Raw genomic sequence first — 23,693 nt, 5'->3', positions numbered from 1 at the left:
AATCCACCTGCGGTGCAGAGACCTGGGTTCGATCCCTGGGTCAGGAAGATCCCCTGGAGAAGGGAACAGCTTCCCACTCCAGTATTTTGGCTTGGAGAATTCCATGGACTATATAGTCCATGGGGTCGCAAAGAGTCAGACACAACTGAGCGACTTTCACTCTTCAGCAGTCATATGTCCTTTGGTATACTGTTTTATGACAAGTGAAAGCAGGTGAAAGATAATTTTACTCTTCACTCTTATGCTGCCCTTTCACTAGTGTAACTGGAACTCAGAAAGAGAGGACAGTACTACAGAACAGATGTAAACATGAACTTGGCAAATTCTCCTGGTTCAAACATTCTTTGTGAAAATGTCTGATGGTTCCAGAAAATACCAATAATATTTTATTACCTGTGTTTTTTCCCAAATGAACCATGAACTTCTTTGGAAATACAGGGACTCTCAATATCGAAGAAGAACTTCTTCATGTAGGAACTCTAAATGACATAATGAATATTTCTTTTTAAAAATTTCCATTGTAATTTTTTTCTTAAAAGATCAAAATGTACTGAAAGAATACAATGCCAGAAATCACAATATTTAATCTCTTCCTTCATACCATAGTATATCAAAAGGATGTTAGGTGCCCATTATTAATGATTAATCTTTGTTTTGATTTTTCCTAACATGGTTTAGTTCACATAGTTAAACTTACAATTCAGGTTTCTAAGTTCCCAAGCCTTCCTTTTGATGCCACCATTAACCAAAGGGTTCTTCATTTGAAAGGAAGACTGTGCTGCACTTGGCAGTGATTTAAATACAGTAAAGTTTGGTCCTTTCAAACTATGAATGGAGATAATTGAAGCATAAACCATTTCATGTTTTTGCACACACTTGGCTGTGTATTTTGAGAAGAAAGTGCATGTACATTGACTATTTTCACTATTTTAATTGTTAAAAGAATCTAATGAACAAGGATTCAATTGACTTTGGGACTTATATCTTGAATTTTTCACTAACTAATAGTGCAGTTTTTTGATATGGCTTATTTCTTCAAATGAATGCCAGTGATGTCCGCTGTCATCATAATATTTCTGTTAGCATTTTAAAATTAGTTTTCAAAATGAGAAAGGCAAACCGATATCCAGAATACATAGCTTTACTCCTGTAAAATGAGTCGTGCCGCTTCTACAGTAGATGAGATCCATGAAATCACCATATCCCCAACTCCTTATTGTAGCTCACTCTGCACCCCATCTTTCTACCCACTCCTCAACCCCTACCCTCACAATATAGTCTCAGGCTTAGTCTCCTGGTTCCTGCCAGTGCTTGTTAGCTAGGCACTGCACGTAATTGAGGCTATAGTCCCTTTCTCCCTCAAATGACCATCACATTCCTAGTCCAGTTACCTTGTACTTAACCCATTTTTGGCCTAGTTGCAGCAGAGAAGATGGGACAGACTGCAGGAAGTGAGAGCAGAGTTGCCTAATGGAGTAGGAAATTTTTTCAGCAAGAGAGCTAGCCTTTAGGGGCAATTTCTCCGTCATCTTCAAATGAGAGACTGTCAGCCTCTAACAGTCCACTTCTGAAGGCTCTGAAAATCCATTCAAGTGAATTTGGGGATTCAGGATTTTCATGTTAGCAACTAGATGTTCCTCTCCCATGGATCTGGTATCATTTTTTACTATTAAGGCTCTAACCTTAGCATAGCAGACCTGCCTAAGTTGAGAATTTAACCTTCTTATCTAGGGCCATACCACCCTGAACACACCCCATCTTGAAAGGTTAGCTAACCTTGATACTAATCTTAAGTATTAAGCTAATCTTAATACTAATCTTGATTAGTACTTGGATGGGAGAATTTAACTTTCAGAGCACTTCTAGGCCTTCACTCAGAGTTCTTCTACTCTTACCATTAAGACCATTAACTTCTGGTCTTATTCGTCAGCTTTCCTTGCCCTTCAGGACGGAGGTAAAAACCTCTTGTTTTGTTCCCCAAGAGGCTTTCACACTTAGGTTTTAATTTATTATTTATGTTCAGGCTTTGTATCTTTCCTGTGTTTCCTGAGTTGAGCTTTGCAAAAGCCGTCTAATTTTACTGTCTTTATTTGCTGTTGTTCAGTCTTTAAGTCATGTCCAAATCTTTGCAACCCCATGGACTCCATGCCAGGTCACCTGTCCTTCACTATCTCCCGGAGTTTGCTCAAACTCATGTCTATTGTGCTGGTGATGCTGTCTAACCACCTCATCCTCTGCCACCCCTTTCTCCTTTGGCCTTCAGCCTTTCCCAGCATCACAGTCTTTCCATTGAGTTGGTTCTTTGCATCAGGTGGCCAAAGTAATAGAGCTTCAGTTTTAGCATCAGTCCTTCCACTGAGTATTAGGTGTTGATTTCCTTTAGGATTGACTGATCTCCTTATAGCCCAAGGGACTCTCAAGAGTCTTCTCCAGCACCACAATTTGAAAGCATCAACTCTTCAGCACTGAGCTTTCTTTATGGTCCAACTCTCACATCCATACATGACTAATGGAAAAACTATAGCTTTGATCAAATGGACCTTTGTATACAACGTGATGTCTCTGCTTTTTAATACACTGTCTAGCTTTGTCATTGCTTTTCTTCCAGGGAGCGTCTTTTAATTTAATGGCTGCAGTCCCCATCCACAATGATTTTCTAGTCTAAGGAAATGAAATATGTCACTGCTTCCACTTTTTCCTCTTCTGTTCACCATGAAGTGATGGGACTAGTTGCTATGATCTTAGTTTTTTGAATGTTGAGTTTCAAGCCAGCTTTTTAACAATCCCCTTTCACCCTTATCAATAGGCTCTTTTGTTCCTCTTCACTTTCTGCCATTAGAGAGGTATCATCTTCATACCTGAAATTGTTGATATTTCTCCCAGCAATCTTGATACCAGCTTGTGATTCATCCAGCCCAGCATTTCATATGATGTACTCTGCATGTAAGTTAAATTAAGCAGGATGACAATATACAGTCTTGAGGTGTCTCAGTGACATGTCACAGCATCCATTTGTTTTACTGAGTACATTTCCTTTAATTTTATCGTGTACAATACTCTTAACCATATAGGATGGTAAGAACTTTATTGCTTTGTTGACCAAAATTTTTTTCAAACTGTTATTCTCATTCAAAATCTGAGGCATTATTCTGCATATTGAATTGTTACTAAATAATTGTCTCTTATTTTTATTTCTTTGCAAAATGAATTATTTTTCTATAACTCCTTTATATAATTGAATGATGAAGTGAATTTTTTTCCCATTTATTTTTATTAGTTGGAGGCTAATTACTTTACAATATTCTAGTGGTTTTGTCATACATTGACACGAATCAGCCATGGATTTACATATATTTCCCATCCCGATCCCCCCTCCCACCTCTCTCTCCAAATCTGATTTATAAGGTACTTCCAGTCCCTCATCTTACTATTTTTAAAAGTCTTATTAAATAACTAGTGAAGCTGTGAAAATAGAATCAACAAGCATCTTGGGAGTAGCAAGAAATGAGCCTAGAAATGTAGGTAGGTGGGCTTCACCTGGCAAATGAGATTTACCCTATATCCTGGAAGAGAAGGAATGAGATCAAATTTGCACTTTTCTATTTTAATCATGCTGATGACAGTGTGAAGGATCCATGGGTGAAGGAGAGAAGATTGATTGTAGGTATGTCATCTCCCAAATCACAGATGTTGTTTGAGAGTTTTCCTAGTGGAGTATGGAAATAAATACTTCATTGGGAGTAGATGATTAAACAGATTAAAGAAATTACCATTACAAAAGACTACATTTCAGACTTTCCTTATGGTATAGTGGATAAGAATGCACCTGATAATGCAGGGGACATGGGTTTGATCCCTTATCTGGGAATATTCCACATGCCTCAGAGCAACCAAGCCTATGTGCCACAGCTACTGGACTGTTGCTCCAGAGTCCGCAAGCCGCAACTACTGAGACCATACACTCTAGATCCTATTCTTTGAAACAAGAGAACCTTATGCAACGCAAAGAAGAGTAGCCTCCACTTGCCCAACTTGTAGCAACAAAGACCCAGTGCAACCAGAAATAAATAAAAAGTCCAAATTGACCAAAAATTAAAAAAAAAAAAACTACATTTTTGTATTCATAAGCGAAGCATCCTTAGTGTGGTGAAAATAAATGTAGAGATATTTGATACATTGACATAGACAATTGTTCCACTTTCTCAGAGTTAGTTTTGGGTTCAGCTGGGCTTCCTAAGTGGTGCTAGTGGTAAAGAACTCACCTGCCAATTCAAGGGACTGAAAAGACGAAGGTTCAATCCCTGGGTTGGGAAGATCCCCTGAAGGAGGACATAGCAACCTGTTCCAGTATTCTTGTCTGGAGAATCCCTGTGGACAGACGAACCTGGCTGGCTAGAGTCCAAGGGTTGCAAACAGTCGGACATGACTGAAGCAACTTTAACACTCAGGCACGCAAGCAGCACACACAATGATAGCAATTAACAAGTTACTTAGCCTTCATAGGGGTCTATGAAAATGTTTATCATTATCATTATTATATAAATTAGCTTCATTAAATTCATATGAAGCCTTTACAGAAAACATATGAATGATAGTTTCCTAAACATATTTAATGGGATGAAAAAGAAAACCTTTTCTTTGAGATGGTCATGATCTTTATACCACTTTCATCTTTTAAAAGTGCAAAAGGGTGTCATTTTAATATTCCTTTGAGTCAGCTTATCATTTTAAAACTTTCATATTCATTAAATAAAATTGCCATTACACAAAGGTAATAAATGATGCTAGAATAGACTTGCAGATTACCTGGGCTTTGCATTAATAGGTTGTTTGATTTGAATGTCAACCTACTATTTTTCAAACCATCTTTTTAAAATTCTTGCACTTTTTAATAAAACTTTTTAGTTGAAATATATGGAAATAATTCTATTACTTAAAATTTGAAATACAATTTATTGCTCACTTAACATGTATGCTAATGATTGTGGGTGCTGTAATATTATTTAAAATAATGCTGAAATTCAGTGGAGATGCAGACATAGAGAACAGACTTGTGGACAAAGTAGAGGAAGAACAGGGTGTGATCCTTTGAGAGAGTAGCATTGAAACATATACATTACCATATGTGAAATAGATAGCCAGTCAGAATTTTCTATATGACACAGGGAGCTCAAACCCAGTGCTCCATGACAACTTAGAGGGGGTGGGATGGGGTAGGAGGTGGGAGGGAGGTTCAAGAGGGAGGGTGCATATGTATTTGTGGCTGATTCACATTAATGTATGGCAGAAACCAACACAGTATTGTAAAGCAGTTATTCACCAATTAAAAATAAATAATTTTTTTAAATAAATTAATAAATAATACTGAAATCTGACTATGATATATAGTAAAGGGTTGCTTTTAGAGTGAGAAAGCAAAAATGTTATGATTAGACTATCTTTTAAAAAAATATAGCCTGTCTTAAAATGTGTAAGATACAAAAAAAAAAGCACATAATTGTTTTTAAAAGTAAAGAATAGAGGAGGAACAAGATGGCAGAGGAGTAGGTGGACGTGGAGTACATCTCTTCCCACGGATACATCAGGAATACACTTTCGACACAGAAGTGCATGCAGAACACCAGATGAGAGTGGACAGGAATACCTGACCAGTGGAAAAGAATATATAGAACCACGCAAAACTTGGTAGGACAAAGGAATGAGGGGGGAAAAGGGAATGTTAGTAGGACTGGACCTGCCCTCCGTGGGTGGGGGAACTGAAGCAGCGATCTGATCCCCACATCAGGGCAGTTGTCTGAGTCAGAGGAGAAACATTTAAGGCTGAGAGTGAAACAGCTGATCTGTGGCAGCCTAAATGGAATGAGAATCAGAGTCCTTGCTGCAGCCATACATATCCCAGACAAGAATCCTGGTCCCCTGGAAGGCGCAGCAGCTGGGAGCTGGAGTTTAGGGATTGTGGAGCAACCCCAGGGCGAGGGCTGCTGTTGACTGCAGAGAGACGGATTGAGGGGGTGTGAGGTAGGAGATCATGGTGGGAAATGCCGGCGGAGGAAAGCCAGGCAGTCATGGAAGCAAGGCGGTACTGCTGAGTCACGCATGGGGGTGGAGCCATCACCATAGCCTCTCTCTCCCCACATGCCAGCATTGGCAGCTGAACAACAGAGAGGCTGGCCCATCAAATGCCCGAGGCACTGAACTACAGAGTAGGACCCTACCCAGGGTGCTCCTCTAGGTGACTGATGCACCGAACTACAGAGTACGGCCCCACCCAGAGTGCCCCTTTAAGTGCCTGAAGCGCCAGTCCACAGAATAGGACCCCAGCCAGGGGTGCCCCCTCTATGTGCCTGACATGCGAAACTACAGAGAAGGACCCTAGGCAAGGGAGCCCTCTAAGTGCCTATACAGGAGGAGCTGCAGACAAAGACTGGCCAAAGAAGCCTTCTGATCCCCAGCTACAAGAGGCTGGGAAAAAGGCCGTAGGGCCATAACTCCTGTGACGGAGGCAGTCCTTGTCCCTGCACACTTGGTGCCACCAGGGTCCCCATGAGCCAAGCAGCTGTGCCACCTTCACGCTCAGCTCTCACTAAGCCAGCGCTGCCACGGGCAAAAAAGTCTTGCCTCTGTGCGCGCAGGGTAGCTTCGGTCATGTCCAACTCTTTGCGACCCTGTAGACTGTGGCCTGCCAGGCTTCTCTGTCATGGAGGGGGGTTCTCCAAGAAAGAATACTGGAGCATATTGGCCAATACTGGTTGCCATACCCTTCTAGAGCACTATATTTCCTGCTGCCCTAGCTGCCAACCCCTCTGAATACCTGGTGCTGCCAGACCCCTGTAACCCAAGAAGCTGCAGCACATCCACACCTGGCCCTCACAGGTTAAACCCAACTCCTCTGGGGCAGCCTTAGGAGGAAACCCCTGTGGACGACCCACATGTAGAGGTGGAAATAAAACCACAGTTTCAACGCAGCGGCAGTGTGGCTAAGGAAGAAGACCCAAAACTTTCCCACCAGCTGTACACTTCAGTTCAGTCGCTCAGTCATGTCCGACTCTGCGACCCCATGGACTGCAGCACACCAGGCTTCCCTGTCCATCACCAACTCCCGGAACTTACCCAAACTCATGTCCATTGAGTCGGTGATGCCATCCAACCATCCCATCCTCTGTCATCCCCTTCTCCTCCCCACTTCAATCTTGCCCAGCATCAGGGTCTTTTCCAATGAGTCAGTTCTTCACATCAGGTGGCCAAAGTATTGGAGTTTCAGCTTCAGCGTCAGTCCTTCCAATGAATATTCAGGACTGCTTTCCTTTAGAATGGACTGATTGGATCCCCTTGCTGTCCAAGGGACTCTCAAGAATCTTCTCCAACACCATGGATCAAAATCATCAGTTCTTTGGCGCTCAGATTTCTTCGTAGAACAACTCTTACATCCATACATGACTACTGGAAAAACCATAGCTTTGACTAGACGGACCTTCGTTCGCAAAGTAATGTCTGCTTTTTAATATGCTGTCCAGGTTCAAGCTGCACATTAAATCCACACGATCAACTAGGCAGACTCTCTATCCCTGGGATATATAAAAGGCCATTGAGAGCTCCCACAAAAGAAGACGTACTAGTTCTGGTAGCTCTGGACATTGGAGGCCAAGAACACACAGGAGTAAAACCAGTTTAGAATCTGAGCTGGACCCACAGCAGGTCCAGAGACCAGCACAGTGTTGGAGGTTATCCTAAGGTGGACTGTGACTCCCAGCAAGGGAAAGAACTCTGACAGCAGTGACTGAACAAAAACATTTATTATTCTTTTTTTTGACTTGTTCTATAGATTCTTTTGGATTTTTTCTTTTCTTCCTTTTCTGCCCCCTCTGTTGTAGTTGTCGATTTTGCTAGCACTAAGAAATCCAGTTAAGCTTTTGAGCTTTTTTTTTCCTTTTTCCTCAGTCACATTTTTTTATTGTCATAAACCTCTGCCTCATTGGTGGGCTTTTGCAGGTCTCTGGAGTTTTCCTCTTTTTTTTTTTTTTCTTTTCTCTTTTTAAAATTTTAATTTTTAGTTTTTTAAACCTATTATTTTTTCTACATTTATTCCTTTGTTTGCTTTTCCTACTGTTCTTTTCCCCTTGCAGTTAACCTTTAATATATATAAATCTTCTTCATCTACCTCTATTTAACTTTGCATATCTATTCTTTCCTTTCCTCTCAGCATATTTGTTAGTTTTGTTTTCATTGCTTTATTCCCCACTTGGCACCTTGCTTTAGTTTTGTTTTCCAGTTTGTGCTTTAGTTAGTTTTGTTTTTAACTGGTAAATATAATTTTTTATTTCCTTTGTTCGCCAGGTCAACCTACTATATTTTTGTTGGACTGTTTTGACTTTGCTCTTGGGCATATATGTATATGTGTATATTCCATTATTTTAATTATTATTTGCCTGCTTTTCTAACTGCCATTTGTCTGTGGTTGATCTGTGGTTCTTGTTTTTGGATATCTGTTTTATCACTTAATGCCATAACAAACCACTTGTGAAATCTTCGTTCCCAACCAGAGATCAAGCACTGAGCCTTTGGAATGGTAGCACGGACTACAAGACCCTAGACTACCAGAGAACTAAACCTAGGGAGTCTCAAATAGTGAGAACTCACACAAAGGAAACCACGTGAATACAAGACCCAGCATCACCCACCCACCAGTAGCACCCTGTGCAATAGCACCTCATCTGAACAACAAACAAAACAAAAATACAAATCAAATATCAGCAGACAGGATTACCACATCACTCAGGCTTGCCCATCAGAGGAAAAACAAACAATCAAAAACTCAGCACAGATCTCACCCTATAGGAAGCTCACACAAACCACTGGACCAACATTAGGGGGCAGAAACCAAAAGGAAGAAAGAATTCAACCTTGAATCCTGGGAAAAAGAGACCTCAAGCACAGTAAGTTTAAAAAATACATAGTGAAAAAGCAGACAAATACTACACACATGAAGGAACAAACTAGAAACACAGAAGTCCAAATAAATGAAGAGGAAACGGGCAAACTGCCTGAAAAAGAACTCAGAATAATGGTAGTAAAGATGATCAAAAACCCTGAAAGCAAAATGGAGAAAATGCAAGAATCAATTAACAAAGACCTAGAAGAATTAACAAATAAACATGCAGAGACAAACAACACAATTACTGAAATTAAAAATAGTCTGAAAGGAATCAGTTAGGAGACTGTCTGAAGCAGAAGAATGAATCAGTGAGCTGGAAGATAAAATGGTGGAAATAACTTCTGAAGAGCAAAATAAAGTAAAAAGAATGAAAAGAGCTAAGGATAGTCTCAGAGACTTCTGGGACAATATCAGATGCACCAACATTCGAATTATAGGGCTCTGGGAGAAAAAGAGAAAAAGAAAGGGTATGAGAAAATTTTTGAAGAGACTACAGTTGAAAATTTCCCCAACATGGAAAAGGAAATAGTCAAGCAAGACCAAGAGGCACAAAGAGTCCCATACAGAATAAACCCAAGGAGAAACATGCCCAGACACATACTAGTCAAACTAACAAAGACTAAACACAAAGAAAGAATATTAAAAGCAGCAATAGAGAAGCAACAAATAACATATAAGGGAAATCCCATACACTTAACAACTGATCTTTCAATAGAAACTCTGCAGGCCAGAAGGGAATGGCAGGATATATTTAAAGTACTGAAAGGGAAAAATCTACAACCAAGAATACTGTACCCAGCAAGGATCTCATTCATAACTGATGGGGAAATAAAAAGCTTTTCAGACAAGCAAAAGTTAAGAGAATTCAGTACTACCAAGCCAGCTTTACAACAAATGTTAAATGGACTTATATAGTCAAGAAATACAAGAGAAGATAAAAGATCTACAAAAGCAACCCCAAACAATCAAGAAAATGGCAATAGGAATATATATATATAGTCAATAATTACTTTAAATGTAAATGGATTAAATGCTCCAACCAAAAGACTCAGACTGGCTGAATGGATACAAAAACAAGACCCATTTATATCCTGTCTACAAGAAACCCTCTTCAGACCTCAAGACACATATAGACTGAAAGTGAGAGGATGGAAAAATAAATTCCATGCAAATGGGAAGCAAAAGAAAGCCCTAGTAGCAATCCTCATATCAGACAAAATAGACCTTAAAGAAGATTACACTAGATAAGGAAGGACACTGCATAATGATCAAGGGGTCAATGCAAGTGGGAGACATAACAATTGTAAATGTCTATGCGCCCAACATAGGAGCACCTCAATACATAAGACAAAGACTAACAGACATAAAAGGGGAAATTGACAGTACTGCAATAATAGTAGGAGACTTCAACACCCCACTCTCACCAATGGACAGATCATCAAAACAGAAAATTAATAAGGAAACACAAGTCTTAAATGATACATTAGGTGAGCTGGACCTCATTGATATCTTCAGGACATTCCATCCAAATGCAGAAGAGTACACCTTCTTCTCAAGTGCACATGGAACATTCTCCAGGATAGACCACATCTTGGGTCACACATCAAACTTTAGTAAACTTAAGAAGGTTGAAATCATTTCAATCATCTCTGACCACAGCACTATGAGACTAGATATCAATTACAAGAAAAAAACTGTAAGAAATACAAACACATGAAGATTAAACAACACGTTTCTAAATAACCAACAGGTTACTGAAGAAATCAAAAGGGAAATCAAAAAATCTCTAGAAAGAAATGACAATGGAAATATGACAACTCAAAACCTATGGGATGCAGCAAAAGCAGTTCTAAGAGGGAAGTTTATAGCAATACAATCCTACCTCAAGAAACAAGAAAAATATCAAATAGACAGTGTAACTTTACACCTAAAACAACTGGATAAAGAAGAACAGAGAAGCCCCACAATTAGTAGAAGGAAATAAATCATAAAGATCTGAGCAGAAATACATGCAAAAAAAATGAAAGAAACAATAGTAAAGATTAATAAAACTAAAAGCTTGTTCTTTGAGAAGATAAACAAAATTGACAAACCTTTAGCCAGACTCATTAAGAAAAAAAGAAGAATCAGATCAACAAAATTAGAAATGAAAAAGGAGAGGTTACAGCAGATAATGCAGAAATACAAAGGATTATAAGAGACTATTATGAACTATATGGCAATGAAATAGATAATTTGGAAGAAATGGACAGATTCTTAGAAAAGTTCAATCTTCCAAGACTAAACCAGTAAGAAATAGAAATTATGAACAACCCAATTACAAACACTGAAATTGAAGCTGTGATCCAAAATCTCCCAAAAAACAAAAGCCCAGGATCAGATTACTTCACAGGAGAATTCTATCAAATATTTAGATAAAAGTTAATGCCTATGCTTCTAAAACTCTTTCAAAAAATTTCACAAGAAGGAACACTTCCAAACTCATTCTATGAGGCCACCATCACCCCGATACCAAAACCAGACAAAGACAACCCAAAAAAAGAAAACTACAGGCCAGTAAGACTGATGAACGTAAATGCAAAAGTCCTCAACAAAATTTTAGCAAACAGAATTGAGCAACACATCAAAAAACTCATACACCATGATCAAGTTGGGTTTATTGCAATATATATTGCAATAAATATATATAAATCAATTGCAATCCTTGCAATATATATAAATCAATCAGTGTGATACCCCATATTAACAAATTGAAAGATAAAAATTATATGATAATCTGAACAGATGCAGAAAAAGTTTTTGACAAAATTCAGCACCCATTTATGATTAAAACACTTCAAAACAAGGAACCTACCTGAACATAATAAAGGCCATACATGATAAACCTACTGCAAATACTGTTCTCAATGTTGAAAAACTGAAAGCATTCCCCCTAAGATCAGGAACAAGACAAGGGTGTCCACTTTTGCCACTGTTATTCAACATAGTTCTGGAAGTCCTAGCTACAGCAGTCAGAGAAGAAAAAGCAATAAAAGGAATCCAGATGGAAAAGAAGAAGTAAAGCTCTCACTGTTTGCAGATGACATGATACTACACATAGAAAACCCTAAAGATAGTAAATTACTAGAGCTAATCAATGAATTTAGCAAAGTTTCAGGATATAAAACCAATACATGGAAATATCAGAAAGTGAAATTAAGGAATCAATCCCATTCACCATTGCAACAAAAAGAATTAAATGTGTAGAATAAATTTACCTAAGGAGACAAAAGAACTGTATGCAGAAAATTATAAGACACTAATGAAACAAAGATGACATAAGTTGATGGAGAGGTATTCCATGTTCCTGGGCAGGAGGAATCAATATTCAAATGACCATACTACCAAACGCAGTCTACAGATTCAGTGTGATCCCTGTCCAATTACCAGTGGCATTTTTCAGAGAACTAGAACAAAAAATTTCACAATTCATATGGAAACACAAAAGACCCTGAATGGCCAAAGTAGTCTTGAGAAAGAAAAATGGAGCTTGAAGAATCAACCTTCCTGAGTTCAGATTATACTACAAAGCTACAATCATCAAGACAGCATGGTACTGGCAAAAAACAGAACTATTGACCAGTGGAACAAGATAGAAAGCCCAGAATTAAACTCATGCACCTATGGGTACCTTATTTTTGACAAAGGAGTCAAGAATATACAATGGGGCAAATTCAGCCTCTACAGTAAATGGTGCTGGGAAACCTGGACAGCTTCATGTAAAAGAATGAAACTGTAACACTTCCTAACACCATACACAAAGATAAACTCAAAATGGATTAAATACCTAAATGTAAGACCAGAAACTATAAAATTCTTAGAGGAAAACATAGGCAAAACACTCAGTGACATGAATCTCAGCAAGATCCTCTGTGACCCACTTCCTGCTGCTGCTGCCAAGTCACTTCAGTCATGTCCGACTCTGTGCGACCCCATAGACGGCAGCCCACCAGGCTCTGCCATCCCTGGGATTCTCCAGGCAAGAACACTAGAATGGGTTGCCATTTCCTTCTCCAATGAGTGAAAGTGAAAAGTGAAAGTGAAGTCGCTCAGTTGTGTCCGACTCTTCACGACCCCATGGACCGCAGCCTACCAGACTCCTCCATCCGTGGGATTTTCCAGGCAAGAGTACTGGAGTGGGGTGCCATTGCCTTCTCCGATGACCCACCTCCTAGAGTAACGGAAATAAAAACACAAAAGGAAACAAGTGGGACCTGATCAAACTTAAAAGCTTTTGCACAGCAAGGTGAAAAGACAACCCTCAGAATGGGAAAAAATAATAGCAAATGAAACAACTGACAAAGGATTAATTTCCAAAATATAAAAGCAGTTCATACAACTCAATGCCAGAAAAACAAACAGCCCAATCAAAAAGTGGGGAGAAGACCTAAACAGACAATTCTCCAAAGAAGACATACAGATGGCTAACAAACATATGAAAATATGCTCAACATCACTCATTATTAGAGAAATGCAAATCAAAACTACAATGAGATATCACCTCACACCAGTCAGAATAGCCATCATCAAAAACTCTATATACAGTAAATGCTGGAGAGGTTATGGAGAAAAGGGAACACTCTTGCACTTTTGGTGGGAATGTAAACTGATACACCCACGATGGAAGACGGTATGGAGATTCCTTTAAAAACTAGGACTAAAACCACAAAACCACAATATGACCCAGCAATCCCATTCCTAGGCATAAACCCTGAGGAAACCAAAATTGAAAGAGACTCATATATCCCATTGTTCATTGCCACACTATTTACAATACCTGGAACATGGAAGCAGCCTAGATGTCTGTCGACAGATGAGTGGATAAAGAAGTGTGGTACATATACACAATGGAATATTACTCGGCCGTAAAAAGGAACTCATTTTAGTCAGTTCTAATGAGGTGGATGAACCTAGAACCTATTATACAGAGTGTAGTAAGTCAAAAAGAGCAAGACAAATATCGTATTCTAACACATACATATAGAATCTAGAAAAACGGTACTGAAGAATTTATTTACAGGGCAACATTGGAGAAACAGACATAGAGAATAGACTTATGGACATGGGAAGAGGGAGGAGAGGGTGAGATGTAGGAAAAGAGTAACATGGAAACTTGTATTACCTTATGTAAGATAGATAGCCAATAGGAATTTGCTGTATGGCTCAGGAAATTCAAACAGGGTTTGTATCAACCTGGAGGAGTGGGATGGGGAGGGAGATAGGAGGGAGGTTCAAAAGAGAGGCGATATATGTATACCTATGGCTGATTCATGTTGAGATTTGACAGAAAACAGCAAAATTCTGTAAGGCAGTTATCCTTCAAAAAGACAAATTAATTTAAAAAAATAAATTTTTTTAAAAGATGCATTTAATTGCATCATTGTGTAGGATAGCACTGGTCCCTAAAACATACTTTTGTTGTTTTATTCTATAGTTTTTATCACTTTCAATCTACCAGAAAGAATATGCAGGTGGTATTTAATTGTCTTGTTTTCTTTGCTTAGGATGATGTATCCATTAGGAAAAGTGGGACTAGATGTGGAACTATCAATTATCATTGTAGAAAAATATTTTTTAGCTTAAGAGACCTATCTGAGATTATAATGGCACTTTTAAAAATATTGCTATAATAAAATGAACTAGAATTATGAAAGAAAAAAAAGTAAAGAATGCCTTTGAATGACTAATACTAAATGCTCCCTTTAAATGCATTTTCTTTAATTGTATTAATACAGGGTCATCTGCTTTATTTTCTTTGATGGATCAAGCACATTAAAATAAAGTTTACAGACTTTCCTGGTGTCCAGCAGTTAAGACTCCACAGTTCCACTACAGGGGGCACAGATTCCATCCCTGGTCAGGGAAATAAGATCCTACATGCCATGTGCTTAGGCCGAAAAAAAAAAAAATACTGATACCATTCCTTGTTGAACTTGTAAGGAGTCACATCAAAGGACCCACCATTGATGTTGCTTAGATCTAGATCTTATAAACTGTTAATAAGCATCATTTGATGTACATAAATATATGTATATATATAAAATTTAAGATATGTTTAAATGCAACTGTATTATAACTTTTTATGTGTTGTATTTCTTCCTGTTTAAATGTACACATCAGTAACAAAGCTTACAATTCTGTTATTTTCCTCCTAGATTTATTCCTCACGACATTATCTGCTTCTAGTGCCTTCCAGTTTGAGATATGGGAAAATTTGGTAAGAAATCTTTTCTTTTAAGCATTTTTAAATGATGGCTTTCAATGAAAAGCACAGAGTTTTAGAAAATAAAATGAAAGTAATCACTTGGTCGATTGATTTCAACAATAAATAGAACAATTTTAAGAGCTTTTGGTTGCATTGCTGCATTCAAACTGCTGAATATTGCTGAAGGAAATGATTCATTCAGCATCAATTCCTCTGCAGGTTTTTAAGCATGACTGCCAATTAAACCAATCAGCCTGTCCTAATGCGCATGTTAACAGGGACCCTGCTAAGCTGTCAGCTGGTGAGAAAGGTGCCTGTCATTTAATTTGTCAGCATGATGGTTTGTTGAAGAAAACCCCTTTTAAAAGACTTATTTTTCCTCTTTGCCTTCAGGCTTCTATAAAAAAAAATAAGAACAACAGTCACTAAATTTACTGCCACGTTGACCAGAATTCATGAAACTTTCCCCGTTATTTTTTTTAATTGCAAGTAGAATATTCCCAAACTGGTGTCATGGTTTTATTTTTAGCTTGAGGTAGATTATATTAATGCAGAATAGACTACCCCAAATTTTAAAATTCAATTGTAGGTACATAATAGAGGATAAGATTTGAGGACTGGCCAAATTGGTCAACTGAGTGACATTCATTAAATGATGGTCAAGTATTAAACCTCACTTTTCTCATATGGGAAACAGAAGTAAGAATGTCTGCTTCATAGACTGTGAAGATTAAAATGAACCAATGTGTGTTAAGTATCTGGCACACAGCAGATACTTACCGAATTTTAGTTTGAGATCACTTGGTTTCCCAGCTATTTACACTAGATTGTCTTTTATTCAATCCAAATTAAACCCATTGCATTTTAATAGATTTTTGTTAAAATACTCATGAACAATAAACAGATCTTAGAAAATGTAAAGCACAAGCCCGTGGAAGAAGATTCATTATTTGCCATCTCTTACAGCAGAGTCATAACGCAGATTTCTTCATAGGAGGAAACTAGGAAGAGGGGCAGAGCTTTGTTTAGACAAGATTAGGGCTTTTGAATATTACTAACTACACCCCAACTCAGCAATCTGATCCTTCTTTCTCTTTTTAATGAGGCAAGGAGAAAGAAGAAAGACTTCTACACTGGAAAGATTTATCTTTGTTTAATGTACATCTCTTTTAAATGTAGTTGTATTTGTTTTTCTGATGATAGAAATATGGTTGTTATATTCTTAATGGTTACTGTGTATGACATCTTCCACTAGTAGAGGATATTCATTTTCAGGTGACCTTGAAATCAAATGAATCTTGAGGCTTTAGAAAGTGAGAAAATCGGTCATTTTGATTGATTATTAGGATCCATCCGAGAGAGAAAAGCCTCATTGTTAATAAATACATATTTATAAAATCAGGGACTACTTTTAAGTATTTTATTTCCTCTCAACCTAGGCTGACTTAAAGATAATAAAATGAAGCAACTTTCATAGGAGAAAAATCTTCATGAAGAGATTAGATTATGGAGGGGATCTTTTTTCCCTTTGTTATTTTCTTTAAAGAAAATTAATAAATTGTCTATTTGCCAGTAGAGACTAAAGATTTTTCTTGTGGTAAAATAGCTGGAGCCATAAGGTATTTGTGTTATCAGTAATATAAAACTCATTAGTACAAATTAAGGAGAATGTAGACTCAAAATTAACTAGTTCAGACAAAGTTTAAGTTTTGTAAAATGGGAGAATCATTTTTAACTAGTGATTGGACAAGTTGCAGTAACACGTTAATTGACAGAAAAGCCTTCAAAACTTATAAAGCCATATTAGCTAGTAGAGGAATATGAGCGCAGCAAATCTTTTTAGTCAGCTGTGGTGTGCACAGCCCCATGGTAGATGCTCTGGGAGATCAGAAATTAATAGATGAGGAGGAGTGCTAAGATGTGTGTAGGCAATTCTGACTGATGTGATAAGATGTACTAACCCCATGTTACAAGGAGTTAAAAAACAGAGCAATTACTTCATTTGGTAGCAATAACATAGCAGTCATTTGGTAGCAATAACCATAATAATTCTTAATAGTTATGAACCATAACAAAGTTCATACGTAACTCACAATTGCCAAAACATGGGAAAAACCTAAATGTCCATTGACAGATGAATGATTAAAGAAGATGTGGTGTGTGTGTGTGTGTGTGTGTGTGTGTGTGTGTGATGGAATATTACTCAGACATAAAAAAGAATGAAATAATGCTATTTGCAGCAACTAGAGATTCTCATACTAAGTGAAGTAAGTCTGATAGACATATATGATATCATTTATATGTGGAATCTAAAATGTGGCACAAAGGAACCTACCTATAAATCAGAAATAGACATAGAGATCTGACTTGTGGTTGCTAAAGGGGAGGACTGGGAACTTGGAGTTGTTAAATGCAAACTATTACATTCAGAGTGGATAAACAACAAGGTCCTACAGTATATAGCACAGGAAACTCTATCTAATCTCCTGGGATAAACCAAAATGTAAAGACTACTAAAAAAAGAATGTATATCTGTGTATAATGGAGTCACTTTGCTATACATCAGAGATTGGCACACCACTGTAAATCAACTCTACTTTAATAAAAAAAGAAAAAGAAAAAAGGAAGGAAGAAAAAAATCATCTGGCCTAAAAGGGCCAAGACTGAAAATTTCTAACATAAAGGGTGGTGGGTGTGTTTGTTCGTGGGTCTTGATTTGCCATTCTTCTCTCACCTCTTTCCTTTCATGATACTCCTCTGTTCTCTTCCTTGATTTCTAGTCCTACATTTCTAATCATTTCCTTGATATATCTCTTATCTAAAATAATTTCTTTTCCTGCTCCCAATTAGACCTTCCTTTGTATTTTCTATTACCTTTGCATTGGTAGGCATTCTGTGTTCTCATATCTATCCCTTATCTGTCACCAACATTCCACTCCTTTAATCATCCATCTGTTTCCCAGGATATAGTAAATTCTACTTATCTCCCCACCTCCAGATTTTCCATCTGATATGCAATATCCAGATTAATTGCAACAATGAAAGCTCTATTTATCTCGCTCTCAGTCCTAAAACCTTTAGGACTTAAGCTTCTCAATAAATTTTTAAAAGATCAAACTACTTAGTTTAGGAGTAAAGGCATTTGCTGATCTTGTGTAAAGCAATTCTTCTAATCTTCCAATATCTTTTCATATTCTGGTCCAAATCAGCCACTTTCTGTTCTATGTCCTCTGTTTCCTGTGCATATCCTTTCCATCCTCTTCCTTTTCTTTCAACCACTAAAATCCTGCTCATCTGCATTAGCCATTTCAAATACCACATCTTCCTTAAAGCCTTCCCTGATGATCCTGGGAGGACCAAATGGAAGCAATTGCTCTGTTTTTTAACTCCTTGTAACATGGGATTAGTACATCTCATCACATCAGTCAGAGTTGCCTGCACTCACATCTTAGCACTCCTCCTCGTCTTCAGTTATTTCTCATCTCCCAGAGCATCTACCATGGGGCTGTGCACACCACAGCTGACTAAAAAGATTTGCGGGAGCTCATATTCCTCTCCTAGCTAATACGGCTTTATACGTTTTTAGGGCTTTTTGGTCAATTAATGTTACTGCAAATTGTCCAATCACTAATTTAAAATGATCCTCCCATTTTACAAAACTTACACTTATGACAACTCTTACAAAACTTACAACAATTATTTATTGTTATGAGAATTGTTATGAACATAGGAGTGCCTGTATCTTTTTGATTTATAGTTTTGTCTGGGTGTATGCCCAGGAGTGGGATTGCTGGATCATACGTAGCTCCGTTTTCTGAGGAACCTCCATACTGTTTTCCAGTGGCTGTACCAACTTATATCCCCACCAACAGTGTAGGTGGGTTCCCTTTTCTTCACACCCTCTCCAGAATTTTATTGTAGACTTTTTAATGATGGCCATTCTGATTCTTGTGAGGTGTCCCTCATCATAGTTTTGATTTGTATTTCTCTAATAATTAATGATGTTGAGCATCTACTGACCATAGGCCAGATGATTCTTTACTGTGGATATCTATCCTTTAACTTGTTTAGCAGTATCCTTGGCCTCTGTTCACTTAGATTCCAGAAGCTACCTCCAACTTGAAACAGTCAAAGTATCTCCATACATTGCCCAATGTCCTCTGGAGAATAAATACACCGCAAGTCAAGAACCATTGCTTCATGTGAAAAAAGACGTAGATACAATGATAGTCCTCATATGTTGCTTCCTGATCATTTTTAACATTTTGAATATGGCAGTTTAAATACTAAATATTAAAACCTGCAGGCCAAAGCATAGGTGGTCATCCATGAAAGGATACTTATTACAACATAGCACCTGTGAGTGGAAATCGAGCAGAAAATGTCTTCTCTCCTGTCGATGGCAGTGTGTTTAGCTGCTTCAGTGATGGATAGCAGATATAATAGTATTACTACTAGCATTCCTAGTCAATAATTGTTAATGTTGACTAAGTACATATTTGTGCATATGCTGAACTAGTAAGCACTTTATATGCATTATTTTACTAATTTTCACAAAAACTTTGTAAAAGTTCATTTTAGATAAGAGTAAACAGATGCATACATTAGAACTAACTTGCTCAGACCTCAAAACTAGAAACAGTGGAGCTAGAATTTGAACTAGGAAATCTGTCTCTAAAACTTGGGCCTTTAAATCATTGCACAGACATTCCAGAAACCAATTAGGTGAAAGAAAAGGTAAAGGACATAATTGTGGCAGTGAGTTGGCCCAGTTTTGGACTGAAGGACTACAGTGAAGGCCAGTAAAAACAGCATGGTGCAGAACAGGACACAGTGTAGTAGATGAGTCTCAAATAGCAGCCCATGAAAAGTATTTCCAGCTCAGAAGCACAGGACTGACATTATAAAAATACCTGAAAAATGTCCCTGATAACTTTGCATTTTGCAGAACACTTCCTAATCATTCCATTGATCCTCTCTAGAACCCTGCAAGTACACAGTGCATTATCCCCTTCTGACAGTTGAAGAACCAAGACCCAGAGTAGTAAGTGGCTGTTCCAGAGTGATACACCTTAGTGAAAGCAGGAATAGAACCATATCATCCAACTGCTTGTCTAGCATCCTTTCCACTGGATTTTCTGCTCTCTCATTTTAAAAGACTATTGGTCACTTTTGTCTTTCCTATATTATACAGGTACAGCGTGGCTTCATCTTTGAAAATAAGTATAGTCATGCATCACTTTAAAATATACCATCTGAAAGAGTAGTAGTGTAGTGGTAATTAAGTTTATTCAGTCATTTTAATCAAATACTAAATATGTTCATAACACTGATCTAAAGGTAATTTAAGTTCTATAGATCTGTACTGCCAAATGGAATAAAGAATAAGCAATGATAATGATGGAAAAGTAAATTGAGTCAAGTATCCCCAACCCCTAGTTAATTCATATAGATAATATATTCTGCATGCTGTCACTATAATAAGAATATATGATTCTTTTTCTAGCAATTGCAAAAGTAAATTGTCTTCTTATGCTGAGGTTCATGGTGAATGTGGCATGTTAGACACAGGAGTCTGTCACCTGGGTAGTACTCAGTCTTTCTTGATGGAAATACATCATGATTATACAGGCGTTTATTGTTGTTGTTCAGTCACTAAGTTGTGTCTGACTCTTTGTGCCCCCATGGACTGTAGCACACCAGGCTCCTCTGTCCTCCACTAGCTGCCAGAATGTGCTCAGATTCGTGTCCATTGACTCAGTGATGCCATCCAACAATCTCATCCTCTGCTGCCCACTTCTCCTTTGGCCTTCCGTCTTTCCCAGCATCAGGGTCTTTTCCAGTGACTTGGTTGTTCACGTCAAGTGGCCAGAGTATAGGAGTTTCAGCATCAGCCCTTCAGGTGAATATTCAGAGTTAATTTCAATTAGGAGTGACTGGTTTGATCTCTGTGCAGTCCAAAGGACTCCCAAGAATCTTTCTCCAGCATAGCAATTCAAAAGCATGAATTCTTCAACACTCAGCCTTCTTTATGATCCAACTGTCACATCCATACATGACTACTGGATAAATCATAGCTTTGACTATTCAGACCTTTGTCAACAAAGTGATGTCTCTGCTTTTTAGTACACTGTCTAGGTTTGTCATAGCTTTCCTTCCATGGAGCAAGCATCTTTTAATTTCATGGTTGTAATCACCATCCACAGTGATTTTGGAACCACAGAAAATAAAATCTGTCACTGCTTCCACTTTTTCCTCTTCTATTTGCCATAAAGTGATGGAACTGTATGGCATGATCTTAGTTTTTTGAATGTTGAGTAAAACTCAACTCAAGCCAACTTCTTCACTCTCTTCTTCCACCCTCATCAAGAGTCTCTTTAGTATCTCTTCACTTTCTGCCATTAGAGTGGTGTCATCTGCATATCTGAAGTTGTTGATATTTCTCCTGGCAATCTTGATTCCAGATTGTAACTCATCCACCCTGGCATTTCCCATGATGTACTCTGCATAGAAGTTAAATAAACAAGGTGACAATATACAACGTTGTCTGAGTTACTCCTTTCTGAATTTTGAACCAGTCCATTGTTCTATATCTGGTTCTAACTATTGCTGACCTGCATACAGGTTTCTCAGGAGACAGGTAAGGTGGTTTGGTGCTCCAGTCTTAAGAATTTTCCACAGTTTGTTGTGATCCACACAGTAAAAGGCTTTCATATGGTCAATGAAGCAGAAATAGATGTTTTCTGGAATTCCCTTGCTTTTTCCATGATTCAAGGAATGTTGGTAATTTGATCTCTGGTTCCTTTCCTCTTTGAAACCCAGCTTGTACATCTAGAAGCTCTCCGTTCATATACTCTTAAAGCTTAGCTTGAAAGATTTTGAGCATAACTTTGTTAGCACATGAAATGGGTGCAGTTGTACAGTCGTTTAAGCATTCTTTTACATTGCTCTTCTTTGGGATTGGAATGAAAATTGACTTTTTCCAATGCTGTGGCCTCTGCTGAGTTTTCCAAGTTTGCTGACATATTGAGTGCAGCACTTTAACAACATCATCTGTTAGGGTTTAAATGGCTGAAATTCTATCACCTCCACTAGCTTTGTTCATAGTAATGCTTCCTAAGGCCCACTTGACTTCACCCTCCAGAATATCCAGCTCTAGGTGAATGACAGCGTCACTGTAGTTATCCAGGTCGTTAAGACCTGTTTCGTATTATTCTTCTGTGTATTCTTGTCACCTTTTGTTAGTCTCTTCTGCTTCCATTAGGTCCTTCCATTTCAGTCCTTTATCATGCCCATCCTTGCATGAAATGTTCCCTTGATGTTTCCAGTTTTCTTGAAGAGATTGCTAGTCTTTCCCATTCTGTTATTTTCCTCTATTTCTTTGCATTTTTCACTTAAGGTTTTCTTATCTCTCCTTGTTATTCTCTGGACTTCTGCATTCAGTTGGGTATATCTTTCTCTCTCTCTTGCCTTTCTCTTCTTTTCTTTCTTCAGCTATTTATAAAACCTCATCAGGCAACCACTTTGGCTTCTTGCGTTTCTTTTTGTGGGGGATGGGTTCAGTCACTGCCTCCTATACAAACTTACAGGAGTTTGTATAAACTTATGTGCATAGTTTTTCAGGCACTCTGTCCACCAAATCTACCATGTATGCATGCATGCCTTATTTTATTGTGTTTTTTTATTTTCCATAAATTGAAAATCTGGCAGCCCTGTGTCAAGTAAGTATATCAGCACCGTTTTTGATGATAGCATTTGGTCACTTCATGTCTTCTATGTCACATTTTGGTGACTCTTACAATATTTCAAACTTTTCCCATTGTATTTAATTTGTATTATTGTTCTTTGATGTTGCTATTACAAAAAGATTACAACTTGCTAAAGGCTTGGGATGATGGTTGGTATTTTTTTTTAATAGTAAAGTATTTTTTAATCAAAGTATGTACATTTTTTTAGGCATAATGCTATTGCACACTTAATAGAGTACAATGTAGTATAACTTTTACATCCACTGGGAACCAGAATATTCCTGTGCCTCGGTTTATTATAATACTTAGTTTATTGCGGTGATCTTAACCAGAATTTGCCCGTATTTCCAAAATATGCCTGCACCTGGAAACATTTCTAAATAAATTTTATTACGTTTAACAAAACTTCACAGGAGTAATTTATTCACTTGAGCTAGTAGAATAGGTTGATATTCAGCTTTATGTTATATGTGGCTGATGTATTTTTAGAGTGGTTTTTCCATTCATTCAAGAATAATTGTGTCTTCCTTGTACCTGATGCTGTAATCTTTCTAGAATGCAAATTCATGTGACACTTCATTCACAAATTTGGCAACTTTGATGTATCTTTAGTATAACATCAGGTACTCAGCAAGACTGGAGGGGTATCCTAAGTTTTAAGACACATAAATAAGATTTCCATAGAAAAATCTTTCAAAAATGTATCAGATACTTTAATAATGGTAGGAGAAACATGTTTCTGCCTGTGAATGATGGAGAGTTAAAATGG

The 23,693-nt window shown here is 37.8% G+C and overlaps 1 protein-coding gene across 1 annotated transcript in view; it reads left to right on the top strand.

The window, feature by feature from the left end:
* LOC122421667 (T-cell immunomodulatory protein-like) overlaps positions 1 to 23,693 on the top strand; it is an 88,627-nt gene that overhangs the window by 62,765 nt on the left and 2,169 nt on the right. The window contains exon 7 of the mRNA XM_043437859.1: positions 15,127 to 15,188. Within this exon, the coding sequence (XP_043293794.1) occupies positions 15,127 to 15,188 (62 nt within the window). The remainder of the gene's footprint in view (positions 1 to 15,126; positions 15,189 to 23,693) is intronic.

The sequence above is a fragment of the Cervus canadensis genome, chromosome 18 (assembly GCF_019320065.1).
Source record: "Cervus canadensis isolate Bull #8, Minnesota chromosome 18, ASM1932006v1, whole genome shotgun sequence".
Taxonomy (NCBI): domain Eukaryota; kingdom Metazoa; phylum Chordata; class Mammalia; order Artiodactyla; family Cervidae; genus Cervus; species Cervus canadensis.
This window is presented reverse-complemented; position numbering and strand designations above follow the sequence as displayed.